Below are 21985 nucleotides of genomic sequence, written 5' to 3'. Positions count from 1 at the left end.
TGTCTTCACTAAACTATATAACACAGCTTGTGGTACTTCTGTCTTCACTAAACTATATAACACAGCTTGTGGTACTTCTGTCTTCACTAAACTATATAACACAGCTTGTGATACTTCTGTCTTCACTAAACTATATAACATAGTTGATAGTACTTCTGCCTTCACTAAACTATATAACATAGTTGATAGTACTTCTGTCTTCACTAAACTATATAACACAGCTTGTGGTACTTCTGTCTTCACTAAACTATATAACACAGCTTGTGGTACTTCTGCCTTCACTAAACTATATAACACAGCTTGTGGTACTTCTACATCACTAAACTATATAACATAGTTGATAGTACATCACTAAACTATATAACACAGCTTGTGGTACTTCTGCCTTCACTAAACTATATAACATAGTTGATAGTACTTCTACATCACTAAACTATATAACACAGCTTGTGGTACTTCTGCTTGTGGTACTTCTGTCTTCACTAAACTATATAACACAGCTTGTGGTACTTCTGCCTTCACTACACTATATAACATAGTTGATACTGTTCTGATCTATTTTGTCTGCATTAAACAATAAATATTCAAGGACTTCGTGTATCCTAATAGAGGAAGTGATAGGTTGATAGAAAAACGTGAAAACTACAAACAAGAAAACAATCATAAAATTGAAGCAACAAATGAATTTTTAATATCATTAATTACACATTTGTTGTGTCTGGTAAAGACGGTTATTTATGTTTTCTTTTCTCTATTATAGCCATTCAGATCAGATGCCAGCATCTGGTGATTACCTATGAAATTATACATTATACACATGAACTGAAATTCAGTTTCTGAAATCAATTTAGACCCATGTATATGACTAAATTAACAAAATATTGCCCATTAGTTTAAAAAATGGTACAGAAATTCAAGCTTTGACTTAAAAGTGACAACAATATCATGGATATATGCAGTTTAAATTTACCTACAGCTTTCAGTTTGTTAAAAAAAACCCCAAACAAATCAAAATTAAAGAAAAAACAATAACAAATAAAAGAAGCCTTAGTCAAGACAAATATTCAGCAGTTTTATCAGCATGCCATATAGTTAAGGCAGTAAGTCTATATACCTGATAATAAGCCTATCCTGCTAAGTTAAACATATGTTATTCAATTGGCCTGTAATAGGCATACTCCTGACTTTTGAGTATAAAGAAATGTTTCGGTCCCATGGGTTTGTTGCAGTATAAATACAGTATGTGGACTTGTTCACTTAACACTACCACATATACAACCGACAAAACATTTCATTGACTCCGAATTTGACTTTATTTATAAATATCTCCCTTTGTCAAATGGTCTATCTAACAGAGGCAGATGAGTTCTGTTTAGTGATATGAAAGATGGATGACTTTATGATGGAAGAATGTGGCATGAACACATCTGGTAAACACATTTAAAATTGCCTACAAAATAATTTAATAAAATTGATCAATGATTTTGTAAAATAAAATGTACAAAATATAAAATGGATATTACAGAAATCTGCATTTTATAGAACAATGTAATATGAAGAAATTACATTAACTTTTGTGGGCCTTTTTAAGGTCCATAGATCAAGAAAATGTAAACAAATACAGGTTCATACATCTGTGATATCATTATGACAGCCTATTTGGTATACTGATACCTAGCAATAACAACAAAATTAGACCAGGAAACTACATATAATATAAGGTGTACATCAATATTTTCTTTTCTGTTTACTCATAGCACCTGAGCAGTTAATGACTGAAATATCTTGAACACAAGATGGTTTGCTGATCTCTGTGGAATGAAAAAAACACATCATAGTTAATGTGTAAAGTCAAAACCTCGAAAGACTGTTACTAGATATTAATCGCAAACAGTTTTCACAAAGGTAGTATTTTGGAAATACATTTTCCATGTCCTTCATAATTATCAGTAAGTTTCAACCTTGAAGTTAGACAAGATACCGAAGTATTTACGGTAGTTAGGCGTAGACAGTCAAAATAACTACCTATGCATATCCCCAGCTAGGAATGTGTAACAACACTATCAGGTGAAGTGAATCATTGAAGTTGAAGTCACACAGAGATGCTATAGATTTCATGTGCCAATATGACGACATGTTGGTCATATTCTTGTACTTAACCAACTCAAAATCTATAATTAGACTTGTTATTTTGTTTGGCATCTCTGTTGTCCAAGACACCATGCAAGTCTTTCCCTATCACCATTGTGATAAATTTGCCAAGACATCTGTCATTATGGGTCACACGTCAAACTTCTCCAGACATAAACCATGTCCATTTTCCTCATAGTCCTCACGCGTAACACACAGTTTACTGAAATTTGGGTCCTGGGCTAGCATGGCACCGCCTGACCAGGAATATGTCACTGGACTGAAAAGAGAAAGTAAAATAGAGAAAAAATTGGATTTGTATCACATCAAACATCTTACTTGGCTAGAATATCATCATTTTACGTGTGTGAAATTATAAAATCAATCAAATAAAATTTCTAATTAAAGAAGCTGTAACAAGTCACATTCTATTTCCATTGACAATGCAATGCGATGGAAACTTCATGAATTCTTTGAGTCCCACCTATACGATATGAGTATAGGACTCTAGACTCACTTGGAGATTTATCAATGATTACTATTACATCTACTGACTTATCAACAAAAGAACATGTTAACTCAAAATTTTGCAATGCTTTTAGGATAAGAATATTATATTGGTCTGTACCTTAACATACAGTATTTATTTGGCTTCATCATTGTTTGTTTTTAATATCTAATGTCTTTATAAAAAACACATTTCACAGCCTTGGCCTGACTCTGGCTATATTAGACTTACTTTGTAGGATTGGTGATACTTAAATCATATTCATCTGGAGCCATACTTCTCACATCTGTCATCCTGGACCGGAAATAAAATTGATTAATAAGAGGGTATTTATTGGAATTATGTATCTTACCTGTACAAACTGAAATGTAACTTTCACCGATTCATCTCACTGTTTTTGTGACTTATCTGTTACTATCAACACCTTTCTCTACATATGTCTAGAAGTAACAATATATTATTTTGAGTATTATTTGATAGAAAGAGTTAAGACAGCTGTTGTGGCCGACTATTCATCTGACTTTTAAATATGTCACAAGAAAAAATTAAACCTGAAATACAATATAATAATATAATGCAGAGTATACAGAGTTAAATTACAGAACTGAAAGGAGCACGTGTACATGTGACCATTTCCTACACTTCTACTCATATTAGTGCAGTCTGACAAATATCTATTAATACAGTGGCCATGACCTTTGAACACAACCTTATCTGAGACCATGTCAGGGATGGTCTTTGTATAAAATTTGAAAAAAATCTCTTAAGAAATAAAGTAGTATGACAATAATTTGAGAGGAGAATTGAGGTGAGAGAAAGACATTTAGTAATACACTGTACTATATGCCTCTCCTAACTGAATTGGAAATTCATATATCTAGCTGCTGCTACAACTGAAGCATTGTTATCAGTGTAAGATCAATCCAGCCATCACTTTTAAACAAACTTACATCCGCTGATGAAATCCTGGAAGTAGACAGTTACCTCCTGTTAAGATGATATTGTTGAACATATGGGGCTGAATATCTGTTGAGATATAAATAACACACCTATTGCATTCATCAAAGTTTCCAGGTAATGCACTCCTTTATCACTATATCCTTTAAATAAGCAATGCACATCTGCTTTATTACTCTTTAACATAAGGGAGGTAAGAGTCTAAAAAAAATTGGAGAAATTGGCATTCAGCTAAAAATTGATGAAACAAGAAGATACAAGGGTATGATTACATTGATGAGTAAGTTTGTTAAAATCTTTGGAACAAGGAAAATAATATTTCATCTATTTCTTGGATGAAGACTCCAGAAAAACTTAACAAAGATATTATTTCTTTAAATTTACAAGACTCATTTATGGTATAAAACCATTCTAAGTCATTTAATGAGTCAGATACCTTCTGGCATGGCACTGATTGCGTGAACAAGGCCCTCTGCAATACCCATCTCTTGTATACCCACATCCGAGGGATGGAATAACAGTTCTGGTACAGCAAACCTCTCATTACTCATCCGTATGATCTACAGTAGAAAACACAGGTGGAACAATAACTCCGTTTCCTATAACTGAAGAGAGACAGTGTCCAAAGATCTAAAGAAAACTGGCCAAACTGCTGAAGTTAATACTCTACTCTCAAAATCAAGCATGATAACACCCATATTACAGTAAATGTATTTATTTCCGTGCAATCCTATTTTATTCTTATTATTACTGTTGGGCAAATATGTGCCATGATGAAATTTTTTATATTGGCAACAATTACTACATTAACAATATAGAAATTATGATTAGTGTAATCATATTTTAGCAGAATATATTTAGTGTGAAAAGCACCAAAATAAGATTACCACTAATATATACACATTTACAGTACCTAAAAACCTAAAACTAGCACAGCTCTCTCTCTAATTATTTTTGTTTTGAATAGAGGATTTTTTTGCAGCTGTTTTGATAAATTTCCAACACATATAGTATTGTTCCAGCTATGGTAGTTGATAGTAGAACAGATGGCGAAAACATTACAGATGACATTAAACATAAAGTTTGCTACTTGAACACTGCACTCTATAAAATAGAGAGGTTATTTTTCCTTATGGAAAAAATTTCAGTGTTTATTGTACAACCTAAAGGCTAACTCAATACCTCAGTTACTATATCAAATCCATACACCTGTTTATCAATAAAAGGGACATAACTCCTCAAAAATATATCACAAGCACATAATAATTTACTTTGGAAAATGTTCTATTATCACGCAGATGGTCCAGTATATACAATGGCCCTTATCCCCATCTTTACTGCAGTGACAAATCATAAGGTGTTTCCATCTGGAACAAAGTTTTGTAAATGACACAGCAATCATATTTATATAACATTCAACAGATGAATGTCACATGCAATGTACCTGTTCACCATCTTTAGCCTTGCCTGTACTCTCCTCCTGAGGTCTGACATAGCCCCTCTTTATGTGAGTATAGTCTGGCAGCACATAGTCCCTTGCTATTGTGTTGGCTGGACCTTTCAATCTTTTAGACAATATAGAAAATATATAGCTGTTAACATCAAAGTTGATATTCCAATTCATAGTACTGTTCCTTATGTATAATAAGATACACAATAAAGTATGAGTGTAAGACATCAAGAAATAATTAGGACATATTATGCTTGTTTTTATGCATATAATGGAGATTAGATTATTAATTCTGGCATTAACATGAAATGAAATACAGTAGAAATATTCACTGATGTCATGACAGCCTATCTTGACAGCAATTAAATAAGAGAAGGTATTTTAGGAAATTTAAAGCATGTCTGTTATTGTTTGATCATATTTAACACCATCCAATCATTTTCAACATAATTTAACAAGCAAATGCAATAAAAAACACAAAATAAATTCAAGATGTTAGCCAGCGCAGATACCCCTCGTCAACGGAATGTATCTTTGATATGAATAAACTAATGAACAAAAAAATGAGATACAACATTAACCCACATGCGTAGCTTTTATTGATGGCTGGCAACTCAAATCATAAAAGTAAATCACCATTGTGAAAATGAAATGAAATACTATGATTACCAGATCAGTTATCTCCCCTTACCTTGCTATTTCCATGTCCTTGGTAAACTGCTGGGAGACATAACACACATCCTCCTTAAGCTGGTTGATGACATAAGTTTCATCCATCACCATCAGCTGTCTGTCAGGAGAATAAAACAAATGCAATAAATGATTGCCAAACTCTCGGGTGTGTTGGTGTTTAATGCATTGAACAAAAACATGAACCCAAAAGTTAATGCTTAATTGATTTAACAAAAATCAAGGGCAGAGGCTGTATAAATAAATTCACAAAAGCAGTTATATTTGCATGATTCTGACTACAGTAATTTTCCCTAACTGATTTAAAAAGTCAATACTACATCTAGTTTTATAGACAGACTAACATGTAGATTGAAAAACAAACGTATCACTACATATCCTAAGCTGCAAAGCCAAGTAAAACAAAAACAGCATCTGATCTTTACCTATATGACAGCTGTCACTACCTGTGATATTACAACCTGTTATGACTGAATTTACTTAAATGTTAATACAAGAACATACTCATATAATGGTTTTATCTGCATCTAATAAGAAATCTTTAGAATGCCATATCTTCATATTTTTTTCTGATAACTGATAACATCCATGATGATCAACATGTTTTTATCTTATACCTTACTGTAATAAATCAATATTTATGTTTTCAACAAGTCCGTGAATTTCAGCATGCCATTTCTTCACATTTTCCATTAACATGTTTCTTACCTGTAGGAAATTATTTCTTTTAAATGATTTGTCAGAACTTTTCCACCAACATTCACCCTGAAAAAGAAAATCCATGTACAATGATACAATTCAGTTGTAGAATACAGAACTTTTTTAAGGGTCAAATCAAATTTCTAAATTTAAGAAATAATTGCCTACCCTACCTCATGAATCAGGCCAAAGCTTGTTGAAATCCAACCAAGCAGAAAAGAGAAGTAGGGTATTAAATCTAATTTTGGTGCCCTGTCCCTCAACCCCAAGGCGTCAAATCAAGCATCTGAATTTAAGAAATGATTACCGCCATCCAATGATGCATCAGACCAAATTTGGTAGAAATTCATCCAGTTATGAAAGAGGAGTAGGGTTTTAAAAACACATGCATGACAATGGACGAAACACAATGGCTACAGGTCATCTTGACCCTAAAAATCTGACACAGAAATAAAAAAGCACTGATATAAGTGCCAATTTACAAAGTAACGCTACATTTCCTCTACTTTTTAATAAAGTAGTTACCTTCTGACAGAGTTTTCTATCTTTTTGCCTTTGAAGTATGGTACAAGATGAGTGAAGGAATAGCCTGTGTCCACCACCATGGTACAGAACTCTTTTTCTGGACGTTCCTTCTGGTACTTATACTGGGTCAGATATGATGCTGTAGAGGACAGGAAAGCAGGGTAAACAATAGTACATCAATCAAACCTTCATCCAAGAAAAGTCAACACTGTTTATGGAATCGTCTGGGTTTATTTATCTTCAACAAGATCATCAGACAGAAATATAACTACAGCAAATCCATATAGCCTTAGCTTTGATCAATAATTTGCTATTTACTTAATTGTTTAATTATCAAGTTATCTCAATTCCAACTGATTTCACTCCCTTTTTCTGCATTTATGGGTTTAAAATCTTAAATTAGGATCACTAAACATCACCTTCAGTTATAAAAAGCATTATCATGACTGATATCCTCCTTCTACATGTACAACAGAACTATCATAAAAGATGGATTAGTTGAATATAAGTCTCAGACTGGTAGACTAAACATCACCTTCAGTTATAAAAAGCATTATCATGACTGATATCCTCCTTCTACATGTACAACAGAACTATCATAAAAGATGGATTAGTTGAATATAAGTCTCAGACTGGTAGATTACAAAGTTATACCAAACAGAGCTACCTGTAATCCATCTACTAACAGAATAAATTTAGTGAAAAACAGTTACCGAAAATTGACTTCAAAATCCAAATAAAAATCATCAATAAAAAGAACGTGATAAAGTTTTTTTTTGTATGTAGTGATGCAGGCCATATTCAAACACTATGCATAAGCCACACTGATACCTAATCCGAGTGACAGAAACTGTAGTTAACACTATATACAAGCTACATCTGTGCAGCCTTTTACATATGAATATGTATACTTACGGTTACAATGGAACACTGATTTAAATTGGTATTCCTCATATAATATCTCATTCATAGCCTCCTGGATGGAAGCGAAATTAAAGTAAGGGTCTGTGACTATGATACTGGTCTCATTGAAGTCAGCCTGAAACAACCAATTTTTCAGATTAACTTATTTGATAACAGCTTTTCCTGAAATACACCTGCAGTCACCATCTGGAAATCACCAACCAAAGGAAGGACTCACACCACATTACATTTCAAATTCTTATTAGATTCTGATAAATACTTTACTGATTTACACCCTTTGATTAATCCTTTTACCAATCAATAATCCACCAACAAAATAACTAAACAGTCAAACAGACTGGTGGACCTTGTGCCTAGCTGCAAATATATTTGTTTGCTGGTCAACCACTGCAAGGAAGTAATGACATCAAACTTCCAATGAAGAGGCACCCAACTGTTGAGGAACTAGTTTGCAAAAGGCATTTCCATATTTTATTGTTTCATCTCACCTTCAGAAAATCTTTGCCAAACATGTAGTCCCACACTTGTCTCTCAATATCCCAGTTAACAAGGTAGCCCTGTTGGTAGAGGTAAGATGTGACATATGTATAATTTGAAAATATCAGCAAAATAGATTGGCCCTTTATTGCCAGTCTTTTATAAAATGATACATCTAATACAAAAATTCTACATAAGGACTTTCTTCAAATCCTAAAACAATAATGTCCATAAAACAGTTTACAAAAAGGTCAATCAGCTTGGTCTAAAATTTGCATTTTGAGACTGAATTATCTAATTCCTTTCTCCATGAATGATATTTTTGAGTTTCCCATATATCTCAGCTTGTTCTGGAAGGCCAACAGGTAGTGCAGCCCTGACCATCTCTAAAACATGGGCTGTACAACAAATTCTGCAAAACTAAACATTATGTGTGGCCTCACTGACCAAACCCACCTTCTGGAAGGCCAACAAGAAGTGCTGCCCTAACTGTCTCTCTAAAACATTGTCAGTACAACAAGTTAAACACCAAACCCACCTTCTGGAAGGCTGACAAGAAGTGCTGCCCTAACTGTCTCTAAACCATTGTCAGAATAACAAGTTAAACAATATTAGATGTTGTGTGTGGCCTGACTGACCGTACCCACCTTCTGGAAGGCCAACAGGTAGTATAACCCTGACAGATCCTTACACTCTTCTATTTGGTCCCCAATAAAAATCCTTGTCCGAACATTCTTAGCCTTGGTCACACAGTTAGGTAAAACTCTGAAACAAAGGAAACCAATTACAGTGTTAGTATGGCTGGAAACTATAACTTGAATCACACTTGTATATCATTGGTAACAAACACTTTCAACACCAAATCAGAAATGTCTATCAATATATAATGAAAGGGAACAATGAAGGTTTTTGGGAAATGTACCCTTTTCTGAAAAGGGAAATATTTTATAGAGTGAGGGGAAATTTTCCTGTATTTACTTTTTGTTTTGTTTTAAATAAAAGTGAAATTTCCATACATCCAAATATTGCTATGTAAATTGACATATCAATATTTTAGATAATTTTCTCATGAAAATCCATATGAATGAGTCAACTAATATTTATACACAAGAAATGCTTTGTCAGGGGAGCTTTATTTCAAAAAGAGGTGAATTATCATATTTGAAGAAGTTTTTGTGTAAAAATACCAGAGGAAAAAAATACTGATAAAGAAGTAAAATGACATAGATTTATCCCAGGACAAGTATTCAACATAAAATCACTTTGTCTTTATGTACAATGTTGTACATGTATCTGTAGCTTATACTATAGATAATTAACATGATACACAACATAAATCTAAATATTTTCGTCTTAGCCCACTCAGACAGTTAAGTATAATTACAAAGTTAAGTATAATTACAAAGTTATGATATTTCATTGTCTTGCCATGCCCATAAGCCCATCCCCGACTTTGAGTTAAAATGTGTATGGTGAACCATTGGTCGCAATGAAGAATCAATACTGTACAACACCATGAATAAATATGAGTATGATATTGAGTAGAGAAGTTCTATATATGTAAAAAATGTTGTCTTCCATTTACTCCTGTTGTTTATCCATCTAAAATGTTACTAGGACATTTGGTAAGAAGACAAGACTTTCTCTATTGAGAAATCTTTGAATAACAATGATAATCAAATTTGTAAAATGAATTTGTATACCAGATAGAGTGTGATGTATTAAGTAATAAGGTCATTTGTGAGACCTTAATTTAACATTAAAAATAATTTCAAAATGCCCAGGACACATCCTAAAAGTACAGTACCGATGAAATATGCTTTTTAATTTTGGGAGTAGACCTACAAATATCTGTCTATTATGCTTGTTTGTGTCCTCATTTCACCAGAATTTAGCCTTTGATCACAGGTGTCTATATCTTCAGACAGGTCAATTTTACATCACTGAAGCTCTCACTACATTTTATTCATAAAATATACTTATCAACTGATTATGATGATTTTTCATTAAGAAGATGGCTTTAAGACATTCAATCTTGATATTAACATTCAAATCTGGACAAGATTTCTACCTCACAAATGTATCTTTTCCTATCTTATTATCTTGTTGATAAACTCTAAAGCTATACAAACACATGTCTAGTTCCAGCGACAATGATAAATTTAGATTGTACACTGAAAACCAAAGAATTTATTAATTACTTGAGGCAGTACTATTAGATAGGCCAGTGGTGCTATAACTCAACATACACCTCAACATAATCAGTTAACAATGTCTAGCAGATAATGGCCATTTGTAGCTGGTGACCCAGACCACACCTCCATTTAGTTACTTTATTAGACAAAGTATGTATTCAGGGTGTCATTTGGAAGAGAAGATCACTATGTAATGCTATCTGACACACTGCCAAAGCACACAAATATAAGCATATACCATGTAATTGTGTAGACACTGATATAATTCATGCTTGACTAACATAACTCAAGCTACGATATTCTGTTTTACTGGTATACAGCTGGGCTAATTAAAATTAACATATAAACTGATATTCATAGTTGTAATACGACAAACGAGGATTTTAAATTTGAGGAACTGATAGTTTCAGACTGTCAGAAAGTGTTCAGATATCATCAACATCAGATTTCAGATTGTCCGAACATGGATCAGTGATTGTGAAACAATGAAGGATTTAAATTTTAAAGTACTCTTTGTTAACAACCCGGGTATAATGTACTGCTGCTGTGTACAACTGTAGGTAATTCTACAACCAGTTGTAGACTAACGTCTCACAGAAATCTTATCAAAAATGAAAATTTAAAGGAAAAAAAAAAACTGTTTTTCAAAAGAAAAATTTATTTTAATTATTTTTACTTAGATAACTGGAAATTGATTTTGAAAAAAAAAATGATTTTAATCTGTGAGCAATACCATGAGGGAGAGAGGAGAGATGGGATATATGTGTACCTGTACAGGAAATCTCATTCACATTTGTACCTGCAGGTAAGTCATCACTGTATTGTTGGAAATTATACTCAAGAATTTTTATCCAGAAATGTTCATAGAAGGAAAACCTACATTACAGAAGCTAAGGGTGTAAAGTACCAAATGTGACACGTCTCTCTCTTCCTTGGCAAAGTAAGAAACTAAATTGTAATTAATTCAAGTAAAGTACATTCAATGGTGAACAAAAGACACACTCATACCTCTGCATCAAGCTTGCATTTTGTAGGAAATAGAAATTGTCTTTTCTTTTTCAAGTTACTTTTTCCTTGCAAGTTATTAAATGTTTGATGCAGAATAACTTAGCGGTAGTACAAATAGGCATTGCCATATGCATACTCCATACCTTTAATTGTGAATTCTTATAAATGTTGTGTGGTGTCATTGTCATGATTGCCATTGTCATAATTGGTGTTGCCATAGTAGGATTGCTTTTGAACATAAATTTTACCTAATCCAGGAAATATCCATGTTTGGAGGAAATCAATTTCTTCAATTGAACACTGACATAGCACTCTTTTCATTGCAGATAATGAAGCTGAAAATTCAGTTGTCTCTTGTTTCTTTACAAATTCATAAAGCTGGTTGTACCTACTTTCAAAAAGTGTTTGAGCCTATTCAAGTATTTTTCAACTGCTTATGTACTAGGTATTGCATGAAATAACAAACCAAAACATCATAATATTCTAAATACACATTTTGATTATTAATAAAGCGGAGATGCAGGTAAATCAACCGTTCTTTATCGTAACAAGAGAAGTTCAAGATCAACCATTTTTTTGAGAAATAATATTCTTATAATGGAATTACTGGTTAAGAACTGTGAGTGATCCCTACACAAACCACAGGTTACGAAGAACCCCTACCCTACCACAGTCAGACGTAATATTCCTACTCATACACCATTGATAACTAATACTCTAATGGATCAACTACTCGTACTTATCATCAAGTGCCATATAACTTTCAGTCTGGCTTTCAAAATTATTGTTTTAAAATTGAATTACGTTTTCTTCTTATGTAAACTGTTGTTATCATTTGATATTGATATGTCACACTTAAAATAAAACAAATTGTGTAATAATAAAACATATCATTGGAATGCTTTCTTATGTAATTTACAAAACTGCATTATATATTTTTTATTCAGTCTACTGAGCTTATCACCCCATGAACAACCAGGTCATTTTGAGGCAGGGTGTCTTTGTTGTACATGGTGTTCACCTCAATAAACATCATGCATAAGGCCCTTCACATGTTATCCAGAGAAAATGAGTTAAATGTTTTGCCCACAGACAGCCAAGGATAGTCTCTGATCTACACTTCCTAAGAAATAAAAAACCAGTACACCACCCAATGACCAGATCAGGACTAACTATTCACCTTGGATCCTCAAGTGAGGTTATAATAATATAATGCTCTACCAACTGAACTATTCTAGATCTGGTCCCTCAGCGTATATAAATGTGGTTTTTAGTAGCTTTTTATGTACCCAGTATAGTCTGTCATATTTACATATTAAAATTTTCATTCAGGTCTAAATCTGTCAACAAACTTAGTGTATATTACAGTAGTATATGTTTGGTCCTGTAATGGCTTATGAAGGACCACTCGCTGCCAACTTTACACTATGATCTGCTGTCAATCAGACTCTCAAGTTATGTGTACCTTTAGCCTTTGCGTATGCCATAAGATATTTATATAATTGTCTGTCCATGAATCTGGTTAAAGACAAACAAATGCCAGGTATTTCACATTTCATCTATGATCCAATTTCAGTAAGAAGCAGTTAGGATAAGGCAACCAGTCAGGAATCAAACAGAAAGTAATCTATGTAAAATTAATTGTTATAATACTCACAAAAAGGATTATTCCTATTAATTCATTAAAATGGCAACATAAATGACCAGAAAGATATCAAATTAAGTAAATTTGTATCAATGTTTACGTCCATAATGAAATGATAACATTGTTAAACTGAGAAATGTGGACAGTATATATGCAGCTTGAGTAAAATCTGGCTTTTTTTTTTGTTTATGTTGGATGTTTTATTGACCTATTCTCTAACAACAAAGTAAAAATATTGGTTAAACCATTCCTACATAACTGTGCAAGTGCAAGAGACGAGAATCAAATAAACAATGTAACATCATTTATGTCATTAATACAAGGTGACAATTACTCAGCACTTTTGTATTTTCACCACTTTTGATTTTGCTCTATCAGCCAATACAGACTCAATTTGTAGCGCTGATGGTTAAGAAATGTAATGATAGCAGAGATGTAAAATTTTGGATAAGGTACAATGATTGTTTAAACATTAGACAAGGCTAACAGCATGTTTTCTGACTACATGGATTCATTATGTTGTTGTTGTTTTTAGGTTGATGAACACTGACTAAGCAAGTGCAATGTTTATTGTAATTGCAATCTCACTTCTTGCATTTGAGACACATCATTGAGCACATTCTGCTGATATAAACACCCAGTTTCTGTTACACTGAAAGAGTTTGTGTCAGGGTAGCCAGTAGTCGAATACAAGCTCTTCTAGGCTTATGTAAATTACTAAACCAAACATTTCTGTTTCTAAAATGATAATTTTATGTCAAAATTCACATTTATTATGCTGTTATAATTTTTAATACTTTTAATAATCGTGCATACTTTAGAGACAGAACTGAGATGTTCATCAAATTTAAGTGTATGAACAGTATAATAAGTAGTTGTGAATATCGACGTTAAATTATCATATTAGACACAGAAATGTTCGGTCTTGTATTAGTAATCAACATAAGCTCAAAAGAGCTTCTTTCGACTACTGATCGTTCGAACATGTCACAAACTCTCTCAATGTAACAGAAAAGGGGCCTTCATATTTATGTGCTTGTTAAACCCCATACTGATCATGTGTCTCAAACGCAAGAAGCGAGATCGTTAGTCGTATAAACACTGATGCATTGCCATTGTTAGTCAACGTTAATTTCAAAAATCAACAATATAATGAATGCACATAGACAGAAAGCACGCCGTTTGTCTTCTATGATTTTACATATGTCTTTAACTGCACAAACACCAGCCGACCGTACATTAAACAACATATACCTCGGTTCTTTGTCGGTAGAATATCCAACTTTAGCAAACCCGCCTCCGTTGTCGAGCACTATGACCGCCATCTTTTAAACACATGGAGCAACGACCGCTTTACGTCATATGTGTATGTTCATAAATAAACACAATATCCTGATTGAAATAGCCTAAGTATGTAATAGTAAATGATTAATGATAAGACATGTGTTTTCATAGGATATAATACTTTTCCTTGTACTGAATACTAACCAGGTCATTTGCGACACTATCCACTTTCTCTTTCAACTTTCGATTTCATTCATTAGGTATAGTCTGTTTCAATATTCTGTTCCGAGGGGAAAACACGGACCCGATTACATCTGATGTGAAGACTACAGCTAATTGTTCTTTCATTTTACGATATGCATTTGAAAATATTTAAAGAGATAAAAAGAAAACGAGGAAATTTCGTCTGATTTTAGCACAAAGAAAAAAGTCATATTCATTATTTCATGAACAACATCAAACAGTACAAAAGGCGGGAAAATACAAAATTCTTTGGCAATTCTATATTGAAATATATTTCTGCTATGAAGTGCTTATTTATTATTAATGTGTGTTATTAAGCGCAAATAACACGTAATTATGACATGAGTACAACATAATTTGAAGAGATTATTGAACTTAGACATAATATTAAGTAATATATCTATTACCAACCGAATTATTTTCTAGTATCGTGCTAACAAAACTTACGTGTAAATGAATAATATAATATGAATACTATTCCAATTGATTTATGTAGTGAGCAAGTGTTGCTAACACGAATAAAACATCAATCCAAATATGTAATTATATTTAAGTCCAAGATTGACAAGCCCTGCTTAAAGATACATTCTTCATGTGATATAATACCTCTACCACGAATAAAGAATTTGCATTTTTTAACATCAATCGTTGCAAAAAGTGACAAAATTCGCAAGGATAATGATCGAAGTTTACATGCCGTATACTGCATGGCGTTACTGAGCGGAAAAATAAAAATGTTCCTCATCTTGACGAAATATTCTGTATTACATATGTCAGATGACTTATGTATATCGCCGGGTTAAAATTATTAGATACTTAAAATTAGATATGTGAAAACATGATACATATACCGGACACCTAACTGGTCGACGATCAGATAAAAATCGTGAAATGGATTAAATTTCAAAGGTACGTACTGAAATAGGACACGCGTGTATTTATAAACTTTATCTTTATCAAAAATAATCTGAATAATATTCATTCTTTATCTCATGAGAAACCAATCAGTAAATATACTGTGTCTGAGTTTATATATATATATATCATACAATTACAACGGGTAGTTTAATTCGTATCTTACAATACACACAGTGTCATCAATGACGAAGGAAGACCAATTTTTACTTCCGTCCTGTTCTGGCTTTGAACTCACAATCTGTGGCACAATATCGAGTAGTTGAGATATACAGGAAACTGGCGCATACTCATATATTAAATGTTGATGTTGCAATGATAATCACTCCGATCAAATTTCCGGCGGCCCTTATCCTAGCTGGAGCCATGTAACTACTTATTGTGGTAGATCAACTGGTCCACGAACCTGCAATATGGTAGAGGCCACGTTCTTGTGAGACTGGTCCATGTCTCTGTTAGTAACAGTACGGTACTACAGTGTTACTGACCGAAGTTCCTGTAGGTCATTCCACAGTACGGTACTACAGTGTGTTACTGACCGAAGTTCCTGTAAGTCATTCCACATTCTACAGTACTGTACAACAGTGTGACTGACCGAAGTTCCTATAGGTAATTCCACATTCCACAGTACGGTACTACAGTGTTACGGACCGAAGTTCCTGTAGGTCATTCCACATTCCACAGTACGGTACTACAGTGTTACTGACCGAAGTTCCTGTAGGTCATTCCACGTTCCACAGTACGGTACTACAGTGTTACTGACCGAAGTTCGTGTAGGTCATTCCACATTCCACAGTACGGTACTACAGTGTGTTACTGACCGAAGTTCCTGTAGATCATTCCACATTCCACAGTACGGTGCTACAGTGTGTTACTGACCGAAGTTCCTGTAGGTCATTCCACATTCCACAGTACGGTACTACAGTGTGTTACTGACCGAAGTTCCTGTAGGTCATTCCACATTCCACAGTGCGGTACTGATCCAGTGTTCCGTTAGTCACTTCAGCATGTATTATAGGTCCAGGGCCCTGTGAATCACTCCACATTGCGGCACTGGACCAAGTCAAGTAAGGCACTGCACAGTGCGGTTACTGACCAAAGTACTATAAGTCATTTCTCAGTGCGGTACTGGTTCATGTTGATGGTAAGACACTACACAAGGTGGTATAGATACAGTCATAATATAATAATGTTTTATCATTTACTTGTGATATTGAAAGTTACAGCTTAAAAAATTTATATTTAACCATATCCCTATGCCGTAACTGAATATTGATTTCAATCAGAAACATACTTATGCAGATATGAAATATAGTGGCTCCGAAAAAGCGTTATGACGTTGACTTCGAGAGTTTCAAAGATTACATAGAAAAATAGGCTAGAGAAGAAAAGGGAAACGGATTTCAGATGGTAAAGGGTGCCTTCGTTATTGTCTCCAGTCACGGTAACCGATGACTTAATTGTAATAGCGTCAGGTGTCATATTCGACCTACAGGACACAATTAATTGCATGCCACATTTATCTACTACACTTTGTAGAAGTTTACTTCAACAGATTGCTGTTAATCTAATATAGCATGTCCCAGTTAAGACTTGTAAACTACTTAGGTCCGTCTCTATCATTATAGTGAAGAATGTAGGTCCATACTTTATATATTTTCTCTTTAAGCTTTTTTGTCTCGGATGTAATTTTATGGATGCCAATTCGTAAACAAAGGTACATAATAAAAAAAGATAGTGTCAAATGTATTTTTCCAATATCGTCTAGACATCGGTTCCGGTCCGCTATGTATTTCAGCGTGGCCATATCGTTGAAATGTATTGACCTTTGTGACCTAGAACCCGGGTTATTTTGGTTATTGTAACATGTGACACTTCTATAAGAGAGTCATAAAATATGATGATAAAATAAGTTGTAGACATGCATAAGAGAAAACACTCGTATTTGAAAGTTTGTGATATGAAATTTGAGAGAGAGAAAAAAGATGAAACAAGAACACCTAAAATCTTTAGAATTGACATTGTCACATTGACAGACATTCACCATTTTCTTCACATGATTTCAATTTTGATTTTTTCCTCATCGAAATATCATTCCCGTTTTTAAATGATGATTTTATGTTTTAAAAAGTGCACTTCTTAGGTACTGTTAGGCTAACTCAAGCGTCTCTTTGATTCAGTGGTCAACGAAAGGGTTGACAAGTTTCTGATGCACACGTCTGCCATTTCAGGTAGATGTGGATATCTTTCAGAAAAATACTGTTTTTTTCACTGATCGCTTTATTAAATAAACTTCATAGTACTAACACATTTCAATACATAAACGTATTAGTTAATTGCAACTCATCGACGTAGCATTGCTACCGAGATTAATAAGGGGTCGGAAACTAATGCGCCAAGGATATAAGTATTATATCATAACGGAAATTAAATGCATTATATTATTTTATACGGAAGAAAAATAGTGTTATTTGCATCGCTTTGATTGAAATACACCATACTATTAATATGCTTTTTGTGTATTTCAGAGATCAGACGGTGGCGGATGTGGACTTAACTGAAATGAGCTATAGTCGCGAAAATCTACCTGTACAGTGTTGCCAAGCTTGTGTTCACCTGTCGATTTCGCTGCAGTTGGAGACCGGTATTCGGTGTATACGCTCGATATACAAGAATGCTCTTTTAAACGTGGGTATTTAAACCGTAAAATGACCAACAGTTATTCAAAGTGTGCTATTCATGATACTTACTGAAGGAGGGAGTTATGAACGCAGTCGCAGAAAGACCGCCAATAGTTGCAGCGGCTGGGAGGAAGGGGCATCTGTCACCCCAGAGGGACGGAAAGGCAGTGAGGCGGAGGCCCGAGGGTGAGGACGATGAGCGACGATTATTGGACTGGAGGGGCCACGGAGGGAGGCACCCTACCCAAAGTAGTGTTGAGTTCGACAGGCAGTTGGACAAAATTTCAATGTGGATGGAAAACTGGAGCCACTCACAGGTAACACACTATTTTTTTTCAGTTAACATGTATACTTTTTTTTTTTATTTCTTTAACAATCTTCTTTGAGACTGTGTACTCTTCATTCTGGGATCACTAAATACTAATTGAAGATGAGTGTTACTGCTGGGTGAATATGCATAAAAAACATGCAGGTTATCATTGATTTCATAAACCATTAGGTAAATGAAGTTATAGTGTATATAGATGTGTGACATGACTGTTTCTCATCTGATTCATGAAAATTTGGGAAGAATATTTCCAAAAACTATCAGAAAAATGTTCTTTAAAACTTACACAACTTGGTCCAGTGAAACCTTTGCTAACTATACCAAATTCAGCAAAACAATCAATATCTCATTTGTTTTCCACAACATCACTTTTCCCATCACTTGAACACAATTAGCAATTTTATTTGGAGTGTTTATTGATCAAATATCCTTCCCTGTATGATAGTGTATAGCTTTTGATATTTTCCTCAAATTGATTTTCTTGGTTGCAGGTGTTCACATCTATCATTCACTGTTTATATGGTTAGCTGATATAGAGAGATAGAGAAGGAGGTTTTTAAATCAGGAGTATGATTTGTGTTACATAGAAAATTGATATCAGGATATGAATATATTTGTATAGAATTCAACTTGTAGTTAAATTCTTTTAAAGAAACAAATTCTTGGGTTCTGTGAATGTTTTCGGTGGTTTAGCTTTTCCTTTTCTGTCTCCCAACACCGAATCTGAAACGATATGTCAGGGTATGCATATGTACCTACACTGATATTAGTGACAATTAAAACATTATGTAATAAGACTATTTAGCATCTCCTTTAGATAAATTTGGTCGAATTGTGCTACTTTTTATGAAAGACAGTTCTGATTGATTGATGTAACAGCGAGTAAAAGACTGCAGTAAGGGATATGACTCTAATGAAATCTATAGATTTCTACCACCTGTGACATACAGCCTTAACTGATCTTCAGACCGGTTGAGATTTAAAAACTGTTAAATCTGAAAAAATCATGAAATTTTATTGGATTGTTAGGTTTTGCTGTATCAGGAAGTCCTGTCTTATGAGACGAAATGTCCATATTTTGTTTTAAAAAAATGAAAGGAAATATGTTTGTGAATATAGTGCTTAATATTTCTTCATGATATACACTGTTAAATATTTACTCATCCTGACATGAACATACTATTGGATGATATTATATGTTAAATACATGTTTTATTTGATAGGAATAATCCTGAGTGATCTTGACTTCATGCCACTTAAAAATGTCTAACCCAATGTTTATTGAGTTAAGTAGCAGGGATGAATTTGGATAGTAAAGTAAACAAAACAAAGGGAAATTTAAATTTACTATGTCATGGAATTGATTATAAATCTTCACAGATCCAAAATGGCTTGTATGTAACTATGGAAAATCAATCATTTAAACATATTTGAAGATAAAAAAGAAACAAAAAATGTATTACACAGCAAAAATGGCTGTAGAAATATTGAATGTTCTTCTTTATGAGACACAATATTTCTTTTTCTGTATAACTAAGCTGGGAGAGTTCAAAGTCTCGTGGTGTGTTACGCTACTAAAGGGTTTATACTACGTAAGTAACCTGTCTGTACAGCAGTTATAGTGATGTCTGTTACACAAGGAGAATTAGTAGGTCCCTAACAACACAGAATAAGTACATTGATGTCTTAAAATTGTTGTAATTAAAATAGTCAGGATTGTCTATTTGTTTTCTGTATTTGATTTCATATCAGGTATTTATCATTAAAGATGTTATCAGCTTCTGGTTTATGTTACATAATAACTTAGTTTCATATGTTTTTAGCATGCAGTGACAAGGGAACATGCTATAAACTAGAAATAGTCATGCATAGGCAACAACTTTCTACTACATGTATGTCAAAGTCTGGGGATCATGAATAATTGTTCTTTCATTTTTTTCTAACAAGCTTTCAAGACATAGCAGGTGCTGTATGAAGTGGACATTAATATTCTCTTAACAAGGGGATAATTAGAATATTTTCATTTACAGCACCAAATTAGATTTTTAACATAAAATTAACAATGACTAGAATTAATAGCCATCATGAATAACAGTTTGTATGTATTCTAGATGTACATAGAGTTCATAATGCTATAATGCCACCAGTCTAAATACTTTATATCATGATTTGAAAGAAATTGATAAAGAATTGGTAATGAGTTGGTGCCAAGTATTTTACTGAGGAATGTGTTGTTTCAAATCCTTGATGTATAGATTCCTTTATAAACATGTCATCAATTCCTAAATGAGAAAATATTGAAAAGATATATTTTAATTAAACAATTTTATTACTGAGAAACTTCAGACAATGTTTGCATGTTACCTTAGTTGGGTTTAGGATAGTGATACATCATAATGACTGTGTTGAGCAGTTTTATGAAAGTAAAGTAATATTTGTAATTTTCACGATAAACCTGTGTAACAATATTAATTCTAACACTTAATTGAACACTTGTTTTGACCCAATTTTAAAAGAATTTACATCGAGACTGCTTTATACATGAAATGAGTAATGATATTGGTGTGCATTTACAAAGATTCAAGGTTCAATGATTACTAAATATGCTTAAACAGCTTACAATATTTCTGACCCATTGTTAACACTATATGTAGCTTAAAGGTAGAAATACCGCATTTGGTTGATATTCATTTCAAATAAGTTTTGATAAAATTTGTTTTATAAAATGACATACTTTCACAATAAGTGTCTATTTTAACCCAAATTTAAGTTATCAGATTTAATTGAAAGTAATATCAGGGGGTTTATGTTCATAAAACAAAGCTCCGTACAAAGCTGACACTGCGTTAAGTACGTATAATGGCTATCACAATGGATAAAGGAACAAAAGCAAGTGTATTGGTGGACCTGTGGTGGACCTATAGAGACATAATCAGCTTAACACCACCTCTGTTTTGTTTGTGGCCTTTGTAACCAAATGCTGAAATTATGTAAAGTACATACTGTTTAGGGTAAAGAGCTTTCTTAGTATCACATTTAGTTTTCTACAGATGTTTTCCTGCCATATATCAGTCCAATGAATTAATGAGAAACTGAATTAATTTTCTTAATTGCAGTAGAATTTCATGTACCTGTATGAGGGTGGTATGAATCACTTACCTGGACTTTCTTTCGAATTAATTATCTGATTTGACACAATGTCTGTTATTTGCCAATAAAGTTGATAAATACATTATAGAGAACAGAAAGTGTGACTGGGGTTATTAAGATAACGCACAATCTACTATAAATGAGTTAAATGAAATCAAAAGGTTATGAAGTACAGT

General features: G+C 33.4%; 2 protein-coding genes across 3 annotated transcripts in view; one reads left to right on the top strand and one right to left on the bottom strand.

Moving 5' to 3' along the window:
• Positions 1-1584: 1584 nt before the first annotated feature.
• Positions 1585-14533, bottom strand: LOC132552677 (actin-related protein 6-like). Of its 2 annotated transcripts, XM_060216867.1 has the most exons (12): positions 14463-14533; positions 9008-9125; positions 8372-8440; positions 7875-7998; positions 6960-7098; positions 6444-6500; positions 5737-5835; positions 5040-5160; positions 4032-4155; positions 3589-3664; positions 2870-2932; positions 1585-2410 (listed from the first exon to the last, which is right to left on the bottom strand). In XM_060216867.1, the coding sequence occupies exons 1-12, from the start codon at positions 14531-14533 to the stop codon at positions 2281-2283; spliced, it is 1191 nt and encodes a 396-aa protein (XP_060072850.1). In that variant the 3' UTR covers positions 1585-2280. The 2 variants fall into 2 exon arrangements, with proteins under 2 accessions (XP_060072850.1, XP_060072851.1); XM_060216868.1 differs by lacking the exons at positions 9008-9125; positions 14463-14533 and adding an exon at positions 8817-8824.
• A 3881-nt stretch (positions 14534-18414) lies between these two features.
• Positions 18415-21985, top strand: part of LOC132552662 (uncharacterized) — a 36851-nt gene continuing 33280 nt past the window's right edge. Inside the window, exon 1 of the mRNA XM_060216851.1 lies at positions 18415-18648. Within this exon, the coding sequence (XP_060072834.1) occupies positions 18415-18648 (234 nt within the window). The remainder of the gene's footprint in view (positions 18649-21985) is intronic.

This window comes from Ylistrum balloti, unplaced genomic scaffold, assembly GCF_031769215.1.
Source record: "Ylistrum balloti isolate Yb309-2 unplaced genomic scaffold, AGI_CSIRO_Ybal_v1 Utg370266, whole genome shotgun sequence".
Classification (NCBI taxonomy): Eukaryota; Metazoa; Mollusca; class Bivalvia; order Pectinida; family Pectinidae; genus Ylistrum; species Ylistrum balloti.
This window is presented reverse-complemented; position numbering and strand designations above follow the sequence as displayed.